The 24,512-nt window shown below is 40.4% G+C and overlaps 1 protein-coding gene across 1 annotated transcript; it reads right to left on the minus strand.

The window, feature by feature from the left end:
• Positions 1-5,459: 5,459 nt before the first annotated feature.
• On the minus strand, positions 5,460-8,575 carry LOC101615016 (26S proteasome non-ATPase regulatory subunit 1-like). Its single transcript, XM_045159869.1, is given in 4 exon segments — positions 5,460-7,485; positions 7,487-7,795; positions 7,797-8,177; positions 8,179-8,575. Coding segments are annotated over 4 exon segments (2,862 nt in total). The 5' UTR covers positions 8,545-8,575; the 3' UTR covers positions 5,460-5,679.
• Positions 8,576-24,512: the final 15,937 nt, after the last annotated feature.

A 24,512-nucleotide genomic window follows, 5' to 3' on the forward strand; every position in this document is an offset into this window, starting at 1 on the left:
CTTAACTTCTTCCTTTCCAAATTGTATCCCTTTTATTTCCATCTCCTATCTTATTGCTTGAGCTAGGACTTCAGTACTATATTGAAGAGCAGAGGTGAGAGTGGGCAACCCTATCTTGTTCCTGATCTCAATGGGAATTCCTCCAGTCTGTCTACATTAAGTATTATTTGGGCCTTTGGAGCATTGTATATTGCCTTTTTTATGTTAAAATATGCACCAACTATGCCAATTCTCTCCAATGTTTTGATCATGAAGTGGTGTTGTATCTTGTCAAAGGCCTTCTCTGCATCTATTGAAATGATCATGTGGTTTTTATGTTTAACCTTGTTTATGTGGTGTATTACATTGACAGATTTCTGTTTGTTGAACCACCCCTGTCTTCCTAGGATGAGTCTCACTTGGTCAAGGTGGATAATGCTTTTGATGAGTTATTGGATTCGCTTTGAGAGGATTTTGTTCAGGATCCTTGCATCTAAGTTCATCAGGGTAATAGGCCAGTAGTTTTCTTTTCTTGTGGCATCTCTGCCTGGTTTTGGAATTATGGTGATACTAGCTTCGTAAAAGGAGTTGGGCAACTTTCCCTGTTCTCCAATTGTGTGGCACAGTTTGAGGAAGATTGGTTTGAGTTCTTTCATGAAAGTTTGATATAATTCAGCTGAAAAGCCATCTGGTCCTGGACTCTTCTTTTTTCTATTACTCTTTTTTTTTTTTTTTTTTTGGTTTTTTGAGGTAGGGTCTCACTCTGGTCCAGGCTGACCTGGAATTAACTCTGTCATCTCAGGGTGGCCTTGAACTCATGGCAATCCTCCTACCTCTGCCTCCCGAGTGCTGGGATTAAAGGCGTGTGCCACCACACCCGGCTTTTTTTTTTTTTTTTTTTTTTGGTTTTTTGAGGTAGGGTCTTACTTAGCCCAGGCTGACCTGGAATTAACTATGTAGTCTCAGGGTGGCCTTGAACTCATGGCGATCCTCCTACCTCTGCCTCCCGAGTGCTGGGATTAAAGGCGTGCGCCACCACGCCCGGCTTTTCTATTACTCTTTCAATCTTCATGATTGTGATGGGTTCATTGAGGTTATTAATCTGCTCTGAGTTTAGCTTTGATAGATGGTATGTGTCCAGGAATTAATCTATCTCCTCCACATTATCCAGTTTTCTGGAGTAGAAGTTTTTGAAATAAGTCCTGATGATTCTCCTAATTTCATTATGTCTGTTGTGATCTCTCTTTTTCATTTTGAATTTTGTTAATTTGAAGCCTCTCCTTTTTTTTGCTTGATCAAATTGGCCAGAGGTTTGTCAATCTGGTTTATTTTTTCAAAGAACCAGCTCTTTGTTTTGTCAATTGTCTTAATTGTTTCCTTGGTTTCCAATTCATCAATTTATGCTCTGATTTTAATTATTTCTTTCCTTCTGGATCTCTTTGGGTTAGATTTTTCTTGTTTTTCCAGTGCCTTTAGGTGGATGGTTATGTTATTGGTTTGGGGTCTTTCTGTCTTTTTTATGAGGACATTGAGTGCTATGAATTTCCCCCCCGAGAACCACCTTCATTGTGTCCTGTAAGTTTTGGTATGATGTGTTCTCATTGTCATTCAATTCCAGAAATTTTGCAATTTCATTTTTTATTTCATCCACTATCCATTTATTGTTTAAAAGTGTGCTGTTCAGTTTCCAGGTGCCATTGGGGTTCTTGGTGGGTCTTTTTGTTGTTGATTTCTAGCAATATAGCATTGTGATCTGATATCATGGAGGGAATTATGTCAGTTTTCCTAAATATGTGGAGGCAGTCTTTGTGACCCAGTATATGGTCTATTTTAGAGAATGTTCCATGGGCTACTGAGAAGAATGTGTAGTCTGTGGATTTGGGATGGAAAGTTCTGTAGATGTCCATTAGGTCTAAGTGATCCATGGCTTTGTTGAGCTCTCTTACTTCCCTGTTGAGTTTCTGTTTGGATAATCTGTCTATTACTGATAATGGTGTATTGAAGTCCCCAGCTATGATGATGTTGGTGGTTATTTCTGTTTTATTGTCAAGTAGGTTTTGTTTTATGAACTGTGGAGCCCCTGTGTTTGGTGCATACAGATTTATGATTGTTATATCCTCTTCATGGATTGTTCTATTGATAAGTAGGAAGTGGCCTTCTTTGTCTTTTTTGATTATTTTTGTTTTGAAGTTTATTTTATCTGATATTAATATAGGTATTCCTGCTTATTTCTTTTTCCTATTTGCATGGAATATTGTTTTCCACCCTTTCACCCTGAGGAGGTGTCTGCCTTTAGTGGTGAGGTGGGTTTCTTGAAGGCAATAGCTTGAGGGGTCTAATTTTCTGATCCATCCTGTTAGCTTGTCTCTTGATGTTTGAATTAAGGCCATTAATATTTAGGGTGATGACTGTGAGATTTTTTTTGATCCCTGCCATATTGTGATGGTAGATGTGAGTTGGTGTTTTCATGGACTTTGAGTTTTTTTGTGCCTACTCTGAGTTTGGTTATTGTAATCTGCATTTTATAGGAATTTGAGTTTGATTATTTGTTTCTTCTTTGTGGAGAATTTCCTGAAATCCTCTCTGTAGGTTTAGTTTTGTGTTCATATAGTTGTAAAGCTGAGTTTTGTCATGGAAAGTTTTTCTTTCACCATCTATTATGAGGGATAGTTTTGCTGGTTTGAGTAGTTTGGGTTGGAAGCCATAGGTTTTTAGACTTTGCAGTGTTTCATTCCAGGCCCTTCTAGCTTTCAGGGTTTCCACTGAGAAGTCTGAAGTAATGTGGTTACCTTTGAAAGTGGTGTGCTGTTTTTCCCTAGGTGCTTTTAGGATTTTCTCTTTGGTGTCAATGTTTAGAGTCTTAATGACAATATGTCTTGGATAGTTTCTCCTTTCTTCCAGTCTGTTTGGAGTTCTGTTGGCTTCTTGTATCTTGATGGGCCTTTCTTTGAAGAGAATGGGGAAGTTTTCTTCAATTATTTTGTTAAATAAGTTCTCCATGCCTTTAGTCTGAATTGCTTCTCATTCTGGTATTCCAATGATCCTGATATTAGGACTTTTAAGAGTATCACACAATTCCCTCATGTCCTATTCATAGGAACTTTTGAACTTACTGAAATTTTTGAATTCTCGAACTGTTTCTTCCATCTCGTCTCCCAGATCAGTATTTCTATCCTCCACTTGGCTGACTCTGTTCTTGAGGGCTTCTAGAGTGTTTTGGACTTGTTCAACTAAGTTTGCATTTTCTACTACTTTTCTATGTATAATTTCTATCCCTCTGCCAAGCTCCCTTTTCACATCATTTTATGATTTTCTTGATGATTCTTGGAATTCATCCTTGCATTTCTTTATGTCTTCATTTAGCATGGCCAGCTGATTTTTGAGGTCTTCATTTTTTTCACTCTCCCTCAACCCTCTTAACTCTCTTTGAACTCCTTCCAATTTCTTATTTGTTAGTTCTAGTTTAGTGATGGTAGCATGCACACAATTATTGGTCCTTTGTTGCTTTCCTGCACGTTCTACCAGTAGGTTGGTCAGGGTTGTATTGCTCATAGGTTCAACTTGATGTTCTGATCCTAATGACTTTTCTGTTTTGGTTAGATTCATTGTAGGACTGGGTGATCTATGTGGGTTTTCTTGCATTTGATTTTTCATGTTATTTCTTTTGCTCTGTGGTCTGCCCATTACAGTGTATGGTTACAAAGGTGGGTGGATCAGGCTGGGCTCAAGTGCAATGAGAATCTGAGGCAGCCTGGGGCAGTTGCCAAGCAGCCTGGGCTTTGGCTCTCACTTGCCAAAGCTGCCTATTTACTGCCTGGCAGGGTTACCAAAGTTGCCTGAATTCTCAAGTAGTAATGCGCCAAAGCTGCCTGTGTTTAAGCTTGGAGGCACAGTGAACTACCATGCACTGAAGCAGCCCAAACTCTGGCTGGGAGCACTGGGACCCGGAAGCAGTCTGCACTCCCCTGCCACAGGACAATGGCGGATGGCTGGCATGGCAGACAGGTAGGGGATGGCACCTGAGCTGGCGTAAGCAAGAGACATAGTCTGAGCTTATGTGGCTGTTGCTGTGGGACTGGGCTCACTGAGTGTGCAGTGGCTAGAGCAGTATGTGAGCAAGTGGGCAGAGCAATCTAAACTTCCACATGCAGGGATTGATCTGTGCGCAGCTGCACTCTGGATACAGGAAGTGGTGAAGGAATCAGGAATTCCCTCTTATTGCCAGAAGTCACTGAACATGTGGTGGCCAGAGCAGAAAATGGGCGAGTGTGTGGAGCAGTCTAAGCTCTGCACAAAGGGATCGATGGTTGTGCAGCAGCAGTGGTGGCAGACATGGCAGTGATTTGGGGGGAGGGGTGGGCTACCCGCCTGTGAGGGGATCCACGATTCCTTGTCTCCCTACCCCATGCCCTCTCACTGACAATCTATTGGAGATTGCTCTCTCCTAAAAGCCCCAGTATACCCTTAATGTCTTGCCTTTCTTTCCCTGGGATTTGTAGTGCCCCTTGGTGGTCACCATGTTGGCCAGCAGTCCTCAATGCCATGGGATATTTTTTATAATCATGGAAAATGTTAATAAAAATTGAGAAAAACAAAATCTTTTGCCAGGTGTGGTGGCACATGCCTTTAATCCAAGCACTTGGGAGGCAGAGGTAGGAGGATAGCCATGAGTTAGAGGGCCCCCTGAGACTACATAGTTAATTCCATGTCAGCCTGGACCAGAGTGAGAACCTACCTTGACAAAGAAAAACAAAAACACCCCCCACCCAAAAAAAACCATTTTTTTTCTTTAAAAAGTTATTTTAAAAGGCCTTTTGAAGGAAAAAATAAATGGTTATATTAAAAGTCTTATTGCTGGGCATGGTGGCACATGCCTTTAATCCCAGCACTCAAAAGGCAGAGGCAGTAACATCACTGTGAGTTTGAGGCCACCCTGAGACCACATAGAGAATTTCAGGTCAGCCTGAGCTAATGTGAGACCCTACTTCAAAAAAAAAGTCTTATAGTAAGAACAATAAAAGTTTTTGTTGATAGTTATGAAATGAACATGATTAAGGTAGATACACTGGAGAGAAAGCTTTAAATGTTGAATGTTAAATGTTTGATGCAAAAGATTGTTACAGAATGGTTACATGGATTGTAAGGTAAAAGTATGTAGATGAAAGTATGAATAAAGTATGTAGTTGAAGATATGAGTAAACTTAAATAAGTTAAAGACAAAGTACTTAGTCAGATTACGGATTTCTTGAGATATAAAATGACTTGGCCTAAGGTTTACACTACCAAAATATGGCCCTTCCTTGTAGCATGATGCTATGGTATTTAGGTTGCAAACTTAACTTTAACTCATTGATATTAATCTGGTCATAATAATGGTTATGAATGACTAAATTTAGAGTACCCAACCAAGTTAAGTAAGTTCCTCTATTTGTCAACCTTTTGACTAAATCTTAACATTTATTTATTTATTTTTTTTAATCTGGAGATTTTAATATATTTATTTGAAAACCAAGTTCTGTGAAAGAGCACACTAAATAGTCATATATCTTCTCTTCATCCAAAGACTGGGACACAAGCTGCTTAAGATCAGCTCAGAGGCAATGGTACATGCAGTGAGTAGGGCTTAGCTTGAGTTTCCTCAGAGGTATTTCAGTGTGAGCCAGGATAATCTTCAGGTGAGGAAATGAGATCCTCTGGTTCTTAATCATCAATATACTCGAACGGCTCTGGAGGTTCTGGCTCTTGTTCCTCCTCCTTGATTTTTGGGCCATGTGCTGCCACAGGTTCCACCAGTTCTTCGATGTCTTCACTGGTGTCATTGAGAATTATGATGCCTCCGATGGAGAGTGGTTTGAAAGGCTGGTATCTACAGATTTCTGGCATGGTTAGGACCTTAAGCTGGGCAGGCATAGCTCTGGCTGGATTGTCCAGTAACTGGAAGTTTGGCTCAGGTTCTTTTTTCTTTTCTTTCTCTTCTTTTTTCTCTGCTTCATCCACTTCCATTTTCTCCTCCTCCTTTTTTTCTTTCTCTTTTTCTTTTTTTTTAGCTTTGGCAGTAATAGATAATACAGCAGTAGAAACCTTTTCCTTTTCTTTTTCTTTTGGTACTTCCAGAGGGGCAGGATATGCAAATGTGGATGGTTTACAATTTGATTTATACTGAACTTTCGGCATCTTTAAGTCTTTGTTAAGGCCAATGACACAGGTTGGGGTATAAGCCAATGACAGGAAATGTGAAAGGGGAAACCAGAACCAGAACTGGGTAAAGACAAGGACGCCAACCACGGAAGGCATATGCATATGACCAGTCCTGGACTGTAAGGAGATTGTGACATTATGACCACCTGCATCCAGTATGGCTTGGGCCAGAATAGCACCAAACTTGGCCATGACATCATCATGCTTATCATTGATGACTTTGGAATACAGCTGTCTGAACTGATTCACCTTTGGACACGTGACTTCCGTCTGCTGGATCATAATGAGAGCTGAAGCTATGAGAGCCCCTTGCCTCACATAGTTCACAGGGTCATTTGTCATTGGTTCCAGCAAATTAATTGCTTCCTTGTTTCCTGTGCCAGCACAACAGATCCCCAGGGCCAGGGCAGCTCCATAGTGAACATGAGGGCTGTAGCTCTCGGACAACAAAGAAACAACACTTGGGCACTGTTCAGGCATCCTGAATAGAATGAAACCAAGGGATTCTACTGCTGCCCTCCTGACATCATCATTAACATCACTTACAGCAACGTGTAGCAGACGTCGAATAGCCTTGTTGTTACCAGAGCCACAATAAGCCATGGCTACAGTGTACATTCCAGATCTTCGAAGAATTGGGTCTTTGTCGCGACAGAGAGATTCAATGAGTGCATCAGCCTCTTCCATCCTCCCGTACATCACTAATGCAATGCCAACTGCAAGACCACGTAGAATCTTCTCATGCTGAGTTTCTTGGGCATAGCCAACCATATCCTCAATAGCCTGGGCATTTTTAGAGCCCAACATAACCAAACCCAGGGGCAGGCCAGCTGCTTCTCCTGTGACAGCATCATCCTGATAAAGGTTTGTTTTTAGCAAATCATATACATCCTGACATGCAGTTCCCATGGCAGCTAAACCAAGACCCAGGCTGCCTCCATGTCTCACAATATCATTGCTGGCATTCTTGAGTTGATTAAGAAGATAGCCAATTATGTCACCACCATGATTGGCATGAATGAGACCAAATGCATAGAGACCTCCACCTTCCTGATAGGCTGATCCTGGAGAAGTGTCTTTGGGAAGGTATGTTGCCATTAACTGTAATGCTTCCTTCTCGTGACCCTTATGAATTACACCCAAGCTGGCTGTAGCAGTAAATTTTGCCCAGTTCGTGGCTCTGGCCAACCATTCCAAGTTATCTCTAAGAAACTGGTCAGTGGTTGTCCCACAGTGCATGAAAGAGTTTGCTATAACAGTTGCTGTATGACACACAGAATTCCGTACTGCATCCTTTGTATTTTTTAAGAATCATGAGGTCTGTGTTATTATTTCGTATTAGGAACTGTAGATGTAATTCAATAGCCATTTCACCACTTAAAATTTTAATCATTTTCAATGTCTGGTCCTTGGGCTCTGGACTTGTGTCTTGTGTCTTTCCTACCAGTGAACTGCCTGTTTTTTCTTCTGTTTCCATAGATTCACTGTCTTTCTCTGATCCTGGAACAGTACCCGTGTTGGTAGATCCAGGCACAGAAGCAATGGGAGTGCCAACAGTTCAAAGATTCTGGATTACAGATGATAAAAACTGCTGACTAGCACTTTCATACAAATCAAAAGCAAATCTGATAAGCCATCAGAAGGATGTCTTCCTTCACCAGTTTTTCTAAGATATCACTCACAGCCTGAGGATCATCTAAGAAAATTAAGCACTGACAAACATTGATGAAATCAGGTTTCTCCAAGTTCATGTAGATTTTAACTAAAACTCTTAGTACTTTATTCTGAAATTGTTTATTCTGCATTAAAGACATGCAGAGCTTGAGACTATAAGCTAGCATTCCTGGAACATCATTCGATTCCAATATGGTCTTCTCAAAGATATCTAGTCTCCTTGTATCCAGGGCAATGCCAATAGCCTGCTTGTATTTGTGCTCATCTAGACATCACTGGAACATTTTATTCACAATGCCTTCCAATCTCTGGTCAATTGTTTTTTTTTTCTCCTTCAGGTAAATCTGCATTTTCCACACACTGTTTGCTATTATGATCAATGCATTTTGCTATAATAGTTTCCACATATTCAGAGTTATCGTTGACAATGAAGAGGTCACCTGCTCCAAGAGCGTAATTCAGAGACTCCTCAAAAGCCCCCAGATGATACAATACTTTAGAGGCTACTAAGGCTACAAACTGCCGACTCCTGAAACCTTCATCTTCATACAAAACTTCTATTTTGTCTACAGACTCAGAAATTTCTGCCCAGAAATCATTAACCACTGCATTCAATTTATGTAGTGCAAATTCCTTAAGTTGTGGTTCTTCTTCATCCAGAAGGGAAATAATTCCAGCCGCCGAGGTGATCATGGCTGCGCCCCGCACTCTTCCCCTCTGCTCGTTCGCTCGCTCTCCCAGCACCGCAGCCTATGTGTCAGCTCAGGGCCCGCTCGCTCCGCCGTGCCTGCAGGCACCCGGGTGCGCCGCTCAGTCAGTCAAATCTTAACATTTAAATTGACATTAATATTTAATTCTCTCCTAAGGTTATTATATCTAAAACCTTGTCTCAAAAATAAAATCTCTATTGCTGAAGACTTCACATGCCTGAGTGGCATAGTCACTGAGAAATCAAGCTGGTGCTGAGCAGGAAACCTTCTCCCTGCAGCACAGCCAACTGAACACTGGAAAAGGCTGCTCTGTATGCAGTCTGATGGGAGACAGAAGACATCAGCGGTGCAAACAGTGGACAATGAAAACCACAAGTTTGGCCAGATAGGCAAAATTACTGAACGAGTGCAATAGTGACATGTCTGCTCTGGGGGAATCCAACTGTTCTCTAATTGGACTGAAGGCCCACTCTATGGGAGGGAATACCTGCCTGATACTGAAAACCTAATCAAAAGCCTATGGCAGGGGAGGTCATGAGCCTTAGGGGTAGAAAGCCTGCTCTTGTCTGGAGAAATGCATATATTACTCTCACCAAATTGCCCTGAAAGCACTACACTTAATGTTCATATTCATATATTAATGCTACTCTCACTTCTGGTTAGAGAAGCTTCTCTTTTCAGATGGCGATGACCACTGGGTGACCCAAAAAACAACATAGTGCTGAGAAGAAGGGACGGAGGAGTGTCCAGCACTGAAACATCTCTATCACACCCTCCAAGGCTCAGGACCCATTGTGAGAGAGGTGGTAGAAAGAATGTAAGAGCCAAAGGAAGGGAACCACTCCTTACATGCAACTGCCTGGACAGAATTTGGTCTCGATATCCATGACCTTGCAGTGCTTAGCAATACCCACACAAGACCCTCATAATAGGAGAAAAAGATGATGCCATCAAATTAAAAGAGAGACTAATGGAGAGACGGAGGGGATATGATGGAGAGCCAAGCTTTGAAGGGGAAAGTGGGGGAGGGGAGGGGAGTACCATGATTTGTTCTCTGTAAGTATAGAAGTTGTCAATAAAAATATATATACATTTAAAAAAATAAATAAAATCTCACAGAGGAACTATTACTCTTCCCCCCCCCCATTTTATAAGGTAAATAGACCATATTTGAAACATTAAACAGTGTTTATCTGCTGCACTCTTAAAAACTACTTCATGGTAAACAGTAAACAAACAAAAAATTCTAAACAAAGTTCTGTTGTGATTTAAGTTTGAACTCTTCAATTCTGCCAACAATCAGTCTTAATACTTTAATTTTAATTTATGTCATTACTGAACAAGTTTACCAAATTATCACAGGCACAGATAGATTTAATTAAGGTTCAAATAGTTAAAGATTATGTCACAAAATTTTGTGTATGTTAATAGATTAAAAAACATTTAATTTTGGCTCAACAGTTAAAGGTGCTTCTTTGCAAAGCCAGATGCACATACTGGAGCATACATTTGAAAATTGTTTGCAGTGGCAAGTGGCCCTGGCATGCTCATTCCCTCTCTTTTTCATGAGACTTGTCTCCTTTATTAGACCATGGCAGTTTAATCTGGTTCCTCTATTCTTTGGGTGTGTTAAATATAACTAAAGTAATTTCAAAATACTGACTTATAGATTAAATAGACATTTTATTTAGCTTTTAAGAGTGCTAAATCTTCTCAAAAAGTGTATGTATATAAAGGTATGCCAATTCTGATAAGCTTAAAAATTATAAAAAATTTTCATGTCTTCATATTTAAGCCAAAAATGTTACTACATAATATGGATTTCTTTTTTATTTTAAGTTCTATCAGCAGATCTTTTGTTTATAGTTTACTAAAAACTGAAAAAAGTTCCCTATGTCTTAGAAAAATCTATTGTATACAAACAATGTTAATATAGTTTGTCTAAGCTTCATGTAATATTTGTAAATATTTCCTTAGTTAAGCCTTAAAATTGTTTAATGGTAAAAGGTAGTTATTTAAGAAATTGCTTTGTGTCTGTCATAATGCCATTAATGCATGTTAGAATCAGACTTGCTTAACTCAAGAATGACCAAGCTTTATTTCATTCTTGAGCTAAGTATAATCAGTCTCAGTCAAAGTTTCATTCAATTGTCTCATTTCTGATATCTTAAGTTCATTACTTATAAAGATATTAATACATGTTTCCTGCCTTAGAAAAAATATTTTAAATTGCTGTTCTATTTCCAGTTTGGGGAGTAATTGGTACTTACATTGATATACATACTAACCAAAGCTGTTTTCAAGCACAGATTCTAAGTTTTTATACTGTCTTGTCTTCTTCTTCCTGGCATACTATTTCTAGATTAAATCAATGGCCTTAAAGTTATTTATAAAATATTGGCTTTAGGGCTACTAAAATGTTCTGTCTATACATATAAGTAACAGATACTTAAAAGATAGAATACATATGCTTTGGATGTCCCAGATATAGCTTACACTGTCACTTGACAACTGAACTTAAATATTAATTCGAATGATTTTTAACTATTATGTCATTCTCTAACCAGATCTAGTTTGCTAACCAGATATGTTCTGCACCCTTTTTAACTAATCTATTTTGCTAATCAGGTACATATAGTCTGAGTGAATAATAACCATATGTAGAGACCAAAATCAATTGGAAATGTTGGAGTTAAAAGAACAACCAATATTTTGGTTCCTGTTCACAGGTTAAAAGGCCACCAGACATGATGGGACACTTGAACTTCTAGCCTCTGGTAAGCTACATAGAGGATGTGGAAACCTAGAAATGAGTTCCAAGTCATTGTATCTGCAACAGGAAAGTCACATTGGAAGAAAATCAGTCCTCCAGGCTTTCCTAAAAAGAAGGGCCACTTGGTTAGCACAGCCTTGACTTATCCTAGCAGATGACAATGCTGAGAGTCATAAAACTCCTCGAAAGTCTCTCCTACAGAGCCATTATTGACCTCCAGAGTATACAGTTAATTATAACAGCCTACATGGTCTTAATCACCCAACAAAAAATATAACTACAATATAAACAATGAGTCACAGTAATAGGCTTCCCTGTCTAATGCTGATTTACAATGCTCAACTCTAACCTTAACTCATGCCTTTGCCTCTGCCTGTCCCTGATTAACTTCACCTACCCTGATCCCAGATCCTCCCACTTACCTTAGCCAAAATCAGAGCTATTTGTTGGAACCCCTCCTTCCTTAGCTCTTACCCTATCTTATCTAGGGATAATTATACTGCCACACCAACAGACACTCTCAAACTTAAAGTCCTTCAATCTCTGAAATTTCTAGGAGTTCAGTGGTGTGGGGACATGCAGGGATATTCCTTCTAAGGTGAAGGATAAATTGTTGCACCTGGCCCCTTCTACCACTAAGAATCACAATGTCTAGTGGGCCTATTTGGATTTTGGAGACAGCACAATCCTCACTTGGGTTTCCTACTCAGTTCCATATAACAAATAACTCAGAAAGCAACTAGGTTTCAGTGGGGCCCAGAACAAGAGAAGTTTCTTCAGCAGGTCCAGGCTGCTGTGCAGGCTGATTTGCCACTTGAGCCATATGACCCAGCACATTCGATGGTACTTGTGTCAGTGGCAGATAGGGACACCATTTGGCAGGCCCCACAGGTGAATCACAGCAGAGGCACTTGGGATTCTGGAGCAGGGCCCTGCTGTCATCTGCAGACAATTATTCTTCCTTTGAGAGACAGCCCTTGGCCTGCTATTGGGCCTTAGTAGAAACTGAATGTTTGACAATGGGCCATTAATTTACTCTGCTACCTGAGCTTCCTATTATGAGCTAGGTGTTATCTGACTCAACAGGCCATAAAGTTGAATGCGCATAGCAGCAGTCTATCATCAAGTGGAAGTGGTATATCCAGGATAGGACTCAAGCAGGCCCTGAAGGTATAAGTAGGGTACATGAGGAAGTTGCCCAAATGCCTATGGTTGCTACTCCTGTTACAATCCTTTCTGTCACTAAGCATGCACCTATGGCATCATGGGGTGTGTCCTGTGATCAATTGACTGATGGGGAGAAGACTAGGACATGGTTTAAAGATGGTTCTGCACGTTATGCAGGCACCTCACAGAAGTGGATAGATGCAGCATTACTGCCCCTTCCTAGCACAACTCTGAAGGACTGTGGTGAAGGGAAGTCTTCATAATGGGCAGAACTACAGGCTGTATACCTGGTTGTGCATTTTGCTTGGAAGGAAAAATGGCCACATGTGTGATTATACACTTATTCTTGGGGTGTGGCCAATGGATTGGCCAGGAGGTCTAGGACTTGGAAGGAACACAGTTGGAAAATTGGTGACAAGGACATTTGGGGAAGGTGTATGTGGACAGAGCTCTCTGAATGGGCAAAGAATATAAAGATACTTGTGCCCCATGTTAATGCTTATCAGAAGGTGACTTCATCAGAGGATGACTTTAATAATCAAGTAGATAAGCTGACCCAGTCTTTAAAAAAAATTATTTATGTACACAGTGTGGTATATAGCCATTTTGGTACCATTGTTAACCTCCTCCCTATCCTTCCCCTACCACAGGGATCTTCCTTGTTGGTGAATGTGGGTAATGAATTGTGGGGTTAGCCATGAGTTATGGGTAAGAGGTAATGGCTCTGTGCATAATGTCCCAACATGTGGCTCTAACAATCTTTCTGACCCCTCTTCCACAAATTTCCCTGAGCAATGATGGGTTTGTTTTAGGTCTACTTCAGTGATGAGGTCTTGGGAGCCTCTGTGTCTCTTGATACCTGGTTTGGTAAGAGGTGAGTGTTCTCTCTGTCTACTCCTTCACCCTTGTGTTGGTACCAGATTCACCAAGAAAGTAGCACTCTTTCTCATTTCCCCAATTACTCTTGGTTTCAGTTGGGGCCCTGGTGAGGTGTGATGGGCTGATTCTCTCCTCAGGATCTGCATCTGTCTGAGAAAGAGAAGCAAATTCTTTAATGGAGTGTGAAGTCAGCACCAGATAAATAGTATAACTATTATTATTGTAGAGAGAATTTAGTAAGTGTAGGCTCTCTTGTAGCCCACAATTGGTGGGAGCTTGATAATGGAGAGTGGGTCCTGATGATTCTCCCAATTTCACTTATGTCTGTTGGGATCTCTCCTTTTTCATTTCTAATTTTGTTAATTTGAAGCATCTCTTGTTTTGCTGGATCAACTTGGCCAGGGGTTTATCAATCTTGTTGATTTTTTATCAAAGAACTAGCTCTTTGTTTCATCAATTTTATTTGTTTCAAAACCATTAATTTCTGCTCTGATGCTAGTTATTTCCTTCCATGTGAAGCTTTTTGGGTTGTATTCTTCTTGATTTTCCAGTACCTTTAGGTGGATGGCTAGGTTATTGATTTGGGATTGCTTTGTCTTCGTTATAAAGATATTTGGTGCTATGAAATTTCCCCTGAGTACCCCCTTCACTGTGTCCCATAAGTTTTGGTAGAATGTGTTCTTGTTGTCATTCATTTCTAGTGATTTTTCAATTCCATTTTTATTTTGTCCACTACCAATTTATTGTTTAAAAGTGTGTTGTCCAGATTCCAGGAGCTGATGGGATTCATGGGGCATCTTTTGTTGTTAAACTCTATCAATATAGCATTGTGACCTGAATATCTTGCAGGAAATTATTTCGATCTTCCTAAATATATGGAGGCAGGTTTTGTGACCCAATATATGATCTATTTTAGAGAAGGTTCCATGGGCTGCTGAGAAGAATATGTAATATATGGATATTTGGTAGAAAGTTCTGTAGATGTCTGTTAGGTCTAATTGATCTATGGTGATGTTGAGCTCTCTTACTTCCATGTTAATTTTCTTTTTGGATGTTGTATCTATTGCTGATAATGGAGTATTGAAGTCCCCAACTATGATGGTATTGGTGGTTATTTCTGTTTTGTTGTCAAGTAGGTTTTATTTTATGAATTGTGGTTCATAATGTGGTTCACATGTGTTTGGTGCATAAAAATTGATGGTTGTGATATCCTCTTGATGGATCATTCCCTTCATAAGTAAGATATGGCTTTTTAAAATTACTTTTGGTTTGAAGTCTATTTTATCCAATATTAGTATAGCTACACCTGCTTGTTTCTTATTCCTATTTGTTTGGAATATCATTTTCCACTGTTTCATCCTGAGGAGGTGTCTGTCTTTAGTGGTGAGGTGGGTTTCTTGAAGACAGCAGATTGAGGGGTATAATTTTGTGATCTGCCCTGTTAGCTTAAGTCTCTTGATGGGTGAATTAAGTCCATTAATATTTAGAGTAACAAGGTTTGTTTTAATACCTGCCATATTGTGGTGGTTTATGTGGTTTGGTGTTTTCTTGGACTTTGTAGTTTTGTTCCTTCTCTGAGTTTGGTTATTGCAATCTGCTTCTTGTAGGCACTTGAGGTTGGTTACTTCATTCTTCTGTGTGGAAAATTCCCTGAAGTACTCTGTAGGTTTGGCTTTGCATTTGTATAGTTGTAAAGCTGAGTTTTATCATGGAAAGTTTTTCTTTCACCATCTATTTTGAGGGATGCTTTTTCTGAGTATAGTAGTTTGGATTGGAAACCATAAATTCTTAATCTTTACAGTGTTCCATTTCAGGCCCTTTTGGCTTTCAGGGTTTCTATTGAGAAGTCTGAAGTAATTCTGATGGAGTTACCTTTAAATGTAATGTGTTGTTTCTCCCTACCTGCTTTTAGGACCTTCTCTTTGTTATCGTTGTTTAGAGTCTTAATTATAATATGTCTTGCAGAATTCCTGCTTTGGACTAGTCTGTTTGGAATTCTGTTAGCTTCTTGTAATTTGATGGGACTTTCTTTTGAGAGAGTGGGAAATTTTCTTTGATAATTTTGTTGAATAAGTTCTCCATGCCTTTGGTCTGAATTTCTTCCCCTTCTTGTAGTCCCATGACCCAAATGTTGGGATGTTTAAGGATATCCCCCAATTCCCTCATGTTCTGTTCACAGAAATTTAGAACTTATTGAATTATTTGAACTCATGAACTGTTTCTTCTGTTTTGTCTTCCATTTCTAAGTTTCTATCTTCCATATGACTGACTCTATTCTTGAGAGCTTCTATAGAGTTTTGGGCTTGTTCAGCTTGGTTTGTGTTTTCTACTGCTTTTTATGTATAGTAGCCATCTCTCTGTAGAGTTCCCTTTTCATGTCATTTTCTGATTTTCTTGATGCTTCTTGGAATTCATGTTTGTATTTCTTTAGGTCTTCATTGAGCTTAGCCAGCTGGTTATTTAGGTTAATTAGTTAGGACAGTATTCATATGATTACCAGCCCTTTGTTGCTTTTCTGAAAGTTCTTCTATTTGCTGGGTCAGGATTACATAGCTTGTTTCTTCATTTTTGGGGTTCTGACCCTATTGTCTCTTCTATGTTTTGATTAAGGACATCTATTGTGGGACTGGGCAATCTTGTTGGATTTACTTGCATTTGATATTTCATGTTATTCCTTTTGTGCTATGGTCTGCCCATCACAGTGTAGGAGCATTTTTTAATTTAGAAGGAAGCTGTGGTCTACCATTGAAGTGTCTTCAGTGATTATTCCCTTTTATGTTGTCTTCCACTAGTCTTCTGATGGCAAAGGGGCATGCCTACTTAGAAGGAAGGATCCCATGAGGCTCTATTGGGGACCCAGGGACCTGATGAAAGCTTTTTTGTTTCATGATTGGGGCTATGGGACTGTGTGGTCAGGTGGCCTGAGGAGATAGGGGGTAACAGGGAATGAGACAAAGCAGACTGGTGTTGTGGCTGGGCTTCAGTGTGGGGGAAGGATGGGAATGCATGGTGGTTCCATCATGCTGAAAGGTGCAGGGATGGGCCAGTGGGTCCCTTGGGACCCTGTAGCAGGGGGTGGGGGGACTGCAAGAAGGATGGCGTTCACATGTGGAGGTCTGGGGGAATACTAGCCTGCTGGTCTGGGTCCAGGCATGGGAGGAGTAGCAGTGAGTGGGACAGTTTTTGAGGGCTAGGGTGGGCAGCCCCTCTTGGGGGGGTTATCTAAAGAAGCTTTAGGAAGGAAAGGATCCCCTTCTCCCCTTCTCCTGACTGCCGGTGCTGCTTGCTGCTTTCCAGTGTGGACTGAAGACCACATGGACTGAAGAGTAGCATCTCTCCAGGATATCTTCAGTGCCAGACTGGGACTGTTGAGGCATCCAGCCTTGTGGACTGAGCAGCTACCAGATTCCTTGACTCTCAGGCCTACAACATGATATTGTTGGACTGCCTTAAGCTAATCTAATAAAGTATCTTAAAATGTTTGTCTTTTTACAGTTATTTACTTATTTGACAGAGAGAAAGAGGGAAGGAGGGAGGAATAAAGAGAGAGAAAGAGAGAAAGAGAAGGGCCACGCCAGGGCCTCCAGCCACTGCAAATGAATTCTAGATGCATGCGCCACCTTGTGCCTCTGGCATATGTGGGTCCTGCAGGATTGAACCTGAGTCCTTTGGCTTTTGCAAGCAAATGCCTTAACTGCTAAACCATCCCTCCAGCCCAATAAATTCCCCTTTAATACAATTTATTCTGTCGGTTCCTTTCCTCTAGAGAACCCTGACTAATACAACATATACATAATTTTAATATTTTATTTTTTATTTGAGAGAAAAGGAGAGGGGGATGGGCATGTTAGGGCTTCCAGACACATGTGCCACCTTATGCATCTAGCTTAGGTAGGTACTAGCTAATCACACCTGGGTCTTTAAGTTTTGTAGGCAAGGGCCCTAATGGCTCAGCCATCTCTCCCACTCCATTTTATATTATTTTTGGAAAGGTTTTCATTACATAGACCAGGCTGGCTTAGAAGTAATGGTCATTGCACCATATTCAACAGAGTGCTGGTATGTATGTCTTCATACTGGGCCACTAGTGCATTTTAAATATTGCATGTTCAAATATTACAGATGCGAGATAGGTTAATGGGAAGGAAGAAGGCAAATAATGTGTGTTCCCTCACATATACATCAAAGGCTTATAAATATGTATATGTGTACATATCAATATTATATGATATTATATGAAATAGAAAAAGAAAGATTATTTGCAGGGAGGAAGGTACCAGACAGCAGGGTAAAAGGAAAGTGAGGGCAGGTAGGATGAGCATCAGCACAATCAAATGATGTAGGTGGATGAAAATGTCATAAAGAAGCCTTGCATTTTGTATACTTACTGAAAATTCATTTAAAACCAACACCATATAGAATACTAAAAATGCAGAGATTGGGCCTGGGGAGATGGCTCAGCTATTAAAGGCACTTGCTTGCAAAGTGTAATGGCCTGCTTTCTATTTGCCAGTACATATAAAGCCATATGAAAAACTGGAGTTCAATTGCAGTGGCAGAAGGCCCTTACTTACCCATATTCATTCATTGTTTCATTAATTCTCTCCCTGTCTCTCTCTCTCTCTCAAGAAAAAAAAAAAAAAACAAATAAAAACATTTAAAAAATGCAGAAAGTGAAACAAAGGAAGTTATGGTTAGCAGAGAGGGGATTTTAAAACTTTCTAAAGCATGAAGGAAGCCCATGAATGCAAGTAAGTAGTATGATTCATGTTTGATGAACTTTCTGCATAAAGGTTTTGAGTGAATTGGTCTTCCAGGAAAGAGTTTTCCCCAGTGGGATAAAGACTATAGAGTGTGAATCAGACTTTTGGATAATATTCATTCATAAAAGACAGCATTTGTGTGTGGTTCCTGAATTCTAAAATGTAGCCAGCTTTAACAGATGTTTTAATGAATTTACCACTAAACTAGATAGGACATAAAGTCAGTCTTCAGTTTGGACCCTAATTAGGGATAGAAACTGCAATTTTGAACTCAGATCAGAGAAACTACTATGGAAAGCCTATTTTACAATTCCTATGCTTCTGTGTGTAGGTAATTCTGATGAGCTTGGCCTCTCACAGGTTAAATCAAATTCTCCTCTAATTTTGGCTGCTAGAGAGTTTTTGATATACTTTATAATGTGACCAAGTCATTTCTATATTTTAAGTGCTTGGTCTAACTTAATATTTACATCATTTTAAAAATTTTTTGCTAAAATTTAACAAAACTAGGGCTGGAGAAATGGCTTAGCAGTTAAGGCACTTGCTGCAAAGCCTAAAAACCCAAGTACCATTCCCCATTACCCACATAAGCCAGATGCACATGGTACATGAGTCTGGAGTTCGTTTGCAGTGGCTTGAGGCCCTGGCGCTCCCATTCTATCTCTCTTTATCTTTCTCTCTCACACACACAAATAAATAAATAAATATAAAAATTCCATAAAAATCTATAATTTTGTGATTATTTTATGTTTTATGATTTGTTAAAAAAAATAAAAAGAGTTCATAACGTTACCTAATAGTTCACCATAAGATAAAATGACCTTCACAGGCCTCTTAATTGTGTGTGTGTGTGTGTGTGTGTGTGTGTGTGTGTGTATCTTTGCTCATGTTAGGGATCAAATCAAGTGCTTTCCCAAAAGCCAGGAAAAACTCTACAGGTCTAACATATATTTAGTTTTTATTTTATTTTATTTTTTTCTTTAAGATGGCATCTTACATCTTCCAGGTTGACCTGAAAGTTGCTATATAGTGAAAATCACCTTGGTCTTGAACTTCTGTTCCTTCTGCCTCTACCTTCTCAGTGCTGAGCTTGCAGTTGTGCTCTACTGCATCTGATGATGCTGTGGATGGGATCCCCAGTCTTGTGTGTTCTGGACAAGCACCTACCCAGCTGACTTAGTTGTTTAATGAGCCCCGTCCACTTTATGTTTTCCATTTAACTTACATATATGATCATGTATTAGTACTGCTCTCACTTTGGGTTAGAGAAGCCTCTCTTTTCAGATGGCAATGACCACTGAGATGACTCAAAAACTCACTATAGTGCTGAGAAGAAGTGACAATGTGTTTAGCACTGAGGCATCTTTATCACAACCTCAGAGGCTCAGGGTCCATTGTGGAAGAGGTGGTGGAAAGAATGTAAGACCCAAAGGAAGGAAAGTACTGTTTATAAGGCTGTTTTGAGCACAAATGGCCTTGATATTCATGATCTTGCAGTGCTTAACACTATTTACACTAGGATTGCATAATAGGAGGAAAGCGATGACATCAAGATAGAAGAGAAAAGAAGGGATTCAATGGATTTAGGAGAGGAAAAATGGGGGTGGTAGGAAGGAATTATGGTTTATTGTCTATCCGTATGGAAGTTGTCAACAAAAGTTTCAATAACCTTCCAGTTTATCTGCTAACAATGTCTGTGATCCTATTTGAGAACAACACAAAGATTCAGTTTTCTTGAGCGGTCTAGGCCAAATGCCCCTTCTGACAATGGCCTCTTTCTGCATCTGCTCTTGTCATCTGGGAGGAGAAGGATGTACACTTAGAAATAGGAGCTCCTTTGTAGCCACTGACTTATTTCTCAATTTGCCTCTGGAAAATTTCCTCTTTTTGTTTTCTGTGATGTCAATTTTCTGAAGTGTAATTTACCTACAGAAAATATTTTGAAAGGGAGTAGTTTACATGGTTTTTACAAGTATAATATACCTGTTTTGCCAGCATAGAAAATGGAACATTACAATGACACCTTTGAAAAATTTCTCTCTCTCTCTCTCTCTCTCTCTCTGTGTGTGTGTGTGTGTGTGTGCATGCACATATCACATACCAAGTCAACCCTTTGAGGTCAGAGGACAACTTTGAAAGTTGGTTCTCATCTTCCACCTTGTTTAAAATAGGACCTTATTGTTTCTTACCACTCCTTTCACCAGGCTAACTAATCTGCAAGCTTCAGGAAATTTCTCCAATCTCATCTCTCCCTTCCTTCACACCATACAGGTATTACAGAAGCTTGCCACAGAGTCTATCATATATATATTTAAGAGAGAGAGAGAGAGAGTGGGGGGGGGGTGGAGAGAAAATGGGCTGCCAGGGCTTTCAGCCACTGCAAACAAACTCCAGATGCATAACCCCCCTGTGCATCTGGCTTTTTTGGTACTGGGGAATTGACCCTGGGCCCCTAAGCATCACAGGCAAATGCCCCAACTGCTAAGCCATCTCTCCAGTTTCCCCCACCTTTTGAGGGAGGGTCTTGCTCTAACCCAGGCTGACCTGGAATTCACTTTGTAGTTCCAGGCTGGCCTTGAACTCATGGTAATCCTCCTACCTCTGCCTCCCAACTCCTAGCATTAAAGTCATGTGCTACCTCACTTGGCCAATATATATAGTTTTGTTTTGTTTTTCAAGGTAGTGTCTCATAGTCTTGGCTCACCTGGAATTCATTATGTGATCTCAGGAAGGCCTCAAACTCATGGCAATACTCCTAGCTCTGCCTTCCAAATGCTGGGATTAAAGGCATATGCCACCACATCAGCTATTTTTAATTGCTTTTATTTTGAGGTAGGGTGCCAATCTAGCCCAGGCTGACCTGGAATTCACTCTGTAGTTCCAGGGTGGCCTCAAACTCATGGCAATATTCCTATCTCAGCCTCCAATGTGCTAGGATTAAGGGCATGCACCACCATGCCTAGCTATTTTTTAATTTTTTTTAAAGTTTCATTTATGTGTTTATACATGAGAGACAGAGAGGCAGATACAGAGAGAGAATGGGTTTGCCAGGGCCTCTAGCCACCACAGATAAACTCCAGACACATGTACCATCTTGTGCATCTGGCTTTACATTGGTATTAGCGAATCAAACCTAGGTCTTTAGGCTTTTCAGGGTAGCACCATAACTGCTGAACCATCTCTCCAGCCCCATTTTTTAAAATTTATGTATAACAGGTTACACTATTCTATCCCCTCACCTCTGCTCCCATTTGTCAGCCACCCCCCGCCCCAGTGGGGTTATAGTATTCACTATGGGGTCATGAAGGTCTTAGTTCCTGTGGGGACTGTACCTAAGGGTACTCCTACCCACTCTGTGGCTCATACAATTTTTCTACCCTCTTTTCTGGAATGTTTCCTGAGCCATGGAAGACATGTTGGCAGTCTGATTTAGTGTTGAGTTCTTTATAGCCCCTATATTTTTGCTTTGATGGGTTTTGATTGATCACCATGTCTGTCAACCATTGCCTTGGAGCTGGTTATCAGGCTAGAAGTAAGAGTAGTATTCATGTTGCCATTTCCTCTGCATTTTCTTCTGAGTCCTGGCAGATGTGGTAGAAGTAGTATGACTCCTGGTGGACAATTAACTTTTTGTCTCATTGGTAGATCTTGGTTCTCCTCTGTTTTCATTGCCTTATGTAAAACAACAGATTCTCCAACCATGAGTAAGAGCAACTTGGGTTAAATGGGGTATGCAAAGTTATTTGAGAAACTTTTCAGTGTGTAAGCCCACTCTTCTTGTCCAGACAGCAGTGGGGGCTTCTCTTTGTAGTTTATGAGTTTCTTGACCATGGGATTCTGACTTGGTTTTCAGTACCAGATATGAGTTCTCTTCCACTGAGTGGAACACATGTCCAATCAGAGAATAGTTGGTTACCTGCAGAGGCTACATGCCACTATTGCACAAGTGTGTACTTCTTGTCAGGCTGGTTGATTATGTAGTATGCAGGATCCCTTGCTTATTCATGCTGTTAGTGACTATTGTCCTCTGGTGGCTTCCATAGAGTTCTCTAGCACTATCAGGGATAGCCAGGATGGAGCTAGTTTCTCTTTTGGTTCCAGCATGTTATTCTGATGTCCTGTAACCCCAACCTATGGTGTGTTCAGAACTAGACTCATACCTATTGTCTCTAGTAAGTAATCAAGTATTTTGACAATGGCCTGCATTGTTTTGGGGACCTCATAGGCCTCCCTGGCCAAAGCTCACAGTGAGGGGCAACCCAATTCTGGGCCTGGGATTTGCCTTCCAGAGCCCATGGTTTTAAGGTTAAGCTTTTTCCACCTTTTGTCCAGACTGTCCACCCTCCCCTTTTATTGGTGGTTATATCTTGTAAAAAGCAAGCCAAAATGAGTGTTTCTATGGAATTTATTCATGCTGTCTTAACCTTTGTGTAATTTGCTCCCCACTCTCCCTACTCCTTACCTCTATAACTCCCCCCCATTTCAATGTTTTTTCCCTCTCCTAACATGTCAAGTAACTTTTCTCCTCTCTCCCTATCTCTGTTCTCTCCTGGTCTCATTTTAGTTTTATGTCCGTATTCCTGACCACTCGCCTCATCTCCAGTTGATCCCAGTTAGGAACCACAAGTGAGAGCATACATGTGATGCTCTATGTTATCTCATTTACTCTATGTGTACCTATGTTACCTCATTTAGAGTGACTTTTTCCATTTCCATTTCCTACTCCATCCATTTTTAAAAAATTTTTTCTTTACCCCTGAGTAGAATTACATTGTGCATGTTGCAGTCAGGTTTGCATTGCTGGTAGAAATCACCCAACCAAGAGCAGCTTGTGGGAAAAAGAGGTTTATTTTGGCTTATAGGCTCAAGAGGAAGCTCCACGATGGCAGGGGAAAATAATGGCATGAGCAGAGGGTGGACATCATCCCCTGGCCCACATAAGATGGACAACAGGAACAGGAGAGTGTGCCAAACACTGGCAAGGGGGAAACTGGCTATAATACCCATAAGCCTACCCCCAACAATAACACTGCCTCCTGAAGGTGTTAATTCCCAAATCTCCATCATCTGGGATCCTAGCATTCAGTACACTTAAGTTTATGGGGGACATCTGAATCAAACTGCCATAGTACATATATACCACATCTTTATTATTCATTTATCAGTTGATAGGCATCTGGGATGATTCCATTTCCAAGCTATTGTGAATAGAGAAGCCACAAATGTAGCTGAAAGTATCTCTGTTGTAAAAAGTAGAGTCTTTAGAATACATGCCCAGGAGTGGAATAGCTGGACCACATGGTAGATATATTTTAATCTTTTTTATGTGCCTCTACACTGATTACCATAGTGGTTGTACAAGTTTGCACTCCCACCAGCTGTACATAAGGGTTTTTCTTTCCCCTCAGCCTCTTTAGTATTTGTTGTAATTTGATGATTTTTTAACTTTTTTTGTTCATTTTTATTTATTTGAGAGTGACAGAAAGAGACAGAGAGAGAAAGAGGCAGATAGAGAGAGAGAGAAAGAATGGGCATGCCAGGGCCTCCAGTCACTGCAAACGAACTCCAGGCGCCTGCGCCCCCTTGTGCATCTGGCTAACATGGGTCCTGGGGAATGGTGCCTGGAACCAGGGTCCTTAGGCTTCACAGGCAAGCACTTAACTGATAAGCCATCTCTCCAGCCCTAATTTGATGTTTTGATGTATGCCATCCTGAGTGGAATGAGCTGAAATCTCAAGAGTTTTAATTTATTTATTTGATTTTGGCTTTTTGAGGTAGAGTCTTGTTCTATCCCAGGCAACCTGGAATTCACTACATAGTTTCAAGGTGACCTTGAACTCATGGAAATGCTCATACCTCTGACTCCCAAGTGTTGTGATTCAAGGTGTGTGTTGCCATACCCAACTTTGTTTGAATTTTTTTTTCCAAGGTAGGGTCTTACTCTGGTCCAGGCTGACCTGCAATTAACTATGTAGTCTCAGAGTGGCCTTGAACTCATGGTGATCCTCCTACCTCTGCCTCCTGAGTGCTGGGATTACAGGTGTGTGCCACCACCCACTACTTCTGGCTGTTTTTTTTTTTTTTTTTTTTTTTTTTTTTTTTAGGTGGGATCATACTCTAGCCCAAGATGACCTGGAATTCACTATGTATTCTGAGGGTGGCCTTGGATTCATCTCACAGTGATCCTCTTATCTCTGTTTGCTGTGATTAAAGTCATGTGCCATGATGCCTGACCAAAAGTATCTTTATGGTTTTATGAGGTCCCAGTAAGAGAGTGTTGGTCTAATTTCCTATGCTACTGATGTCTTATTCAGGAAATCATTTTCTATACATATACCATGGAGTGTTCTCCCTGGTTTTGCTTCTAGT

The sequence above is a fragment of the Jaculus jaculus genome, chromosome 9, assembly GCF_020740685.1.
Source record: "Jaculus jaculus isolate mJacJac1 chromosome 9, mJacJac1.mat.Y.cur, whole genome shotgun sequence".
Taxonomy (NCBI): Eukaryota; Metazoa; Chordata; class Mammalia; order Rodentia; family Dipodidae; genus Jaculus; species Jaculus jaculus.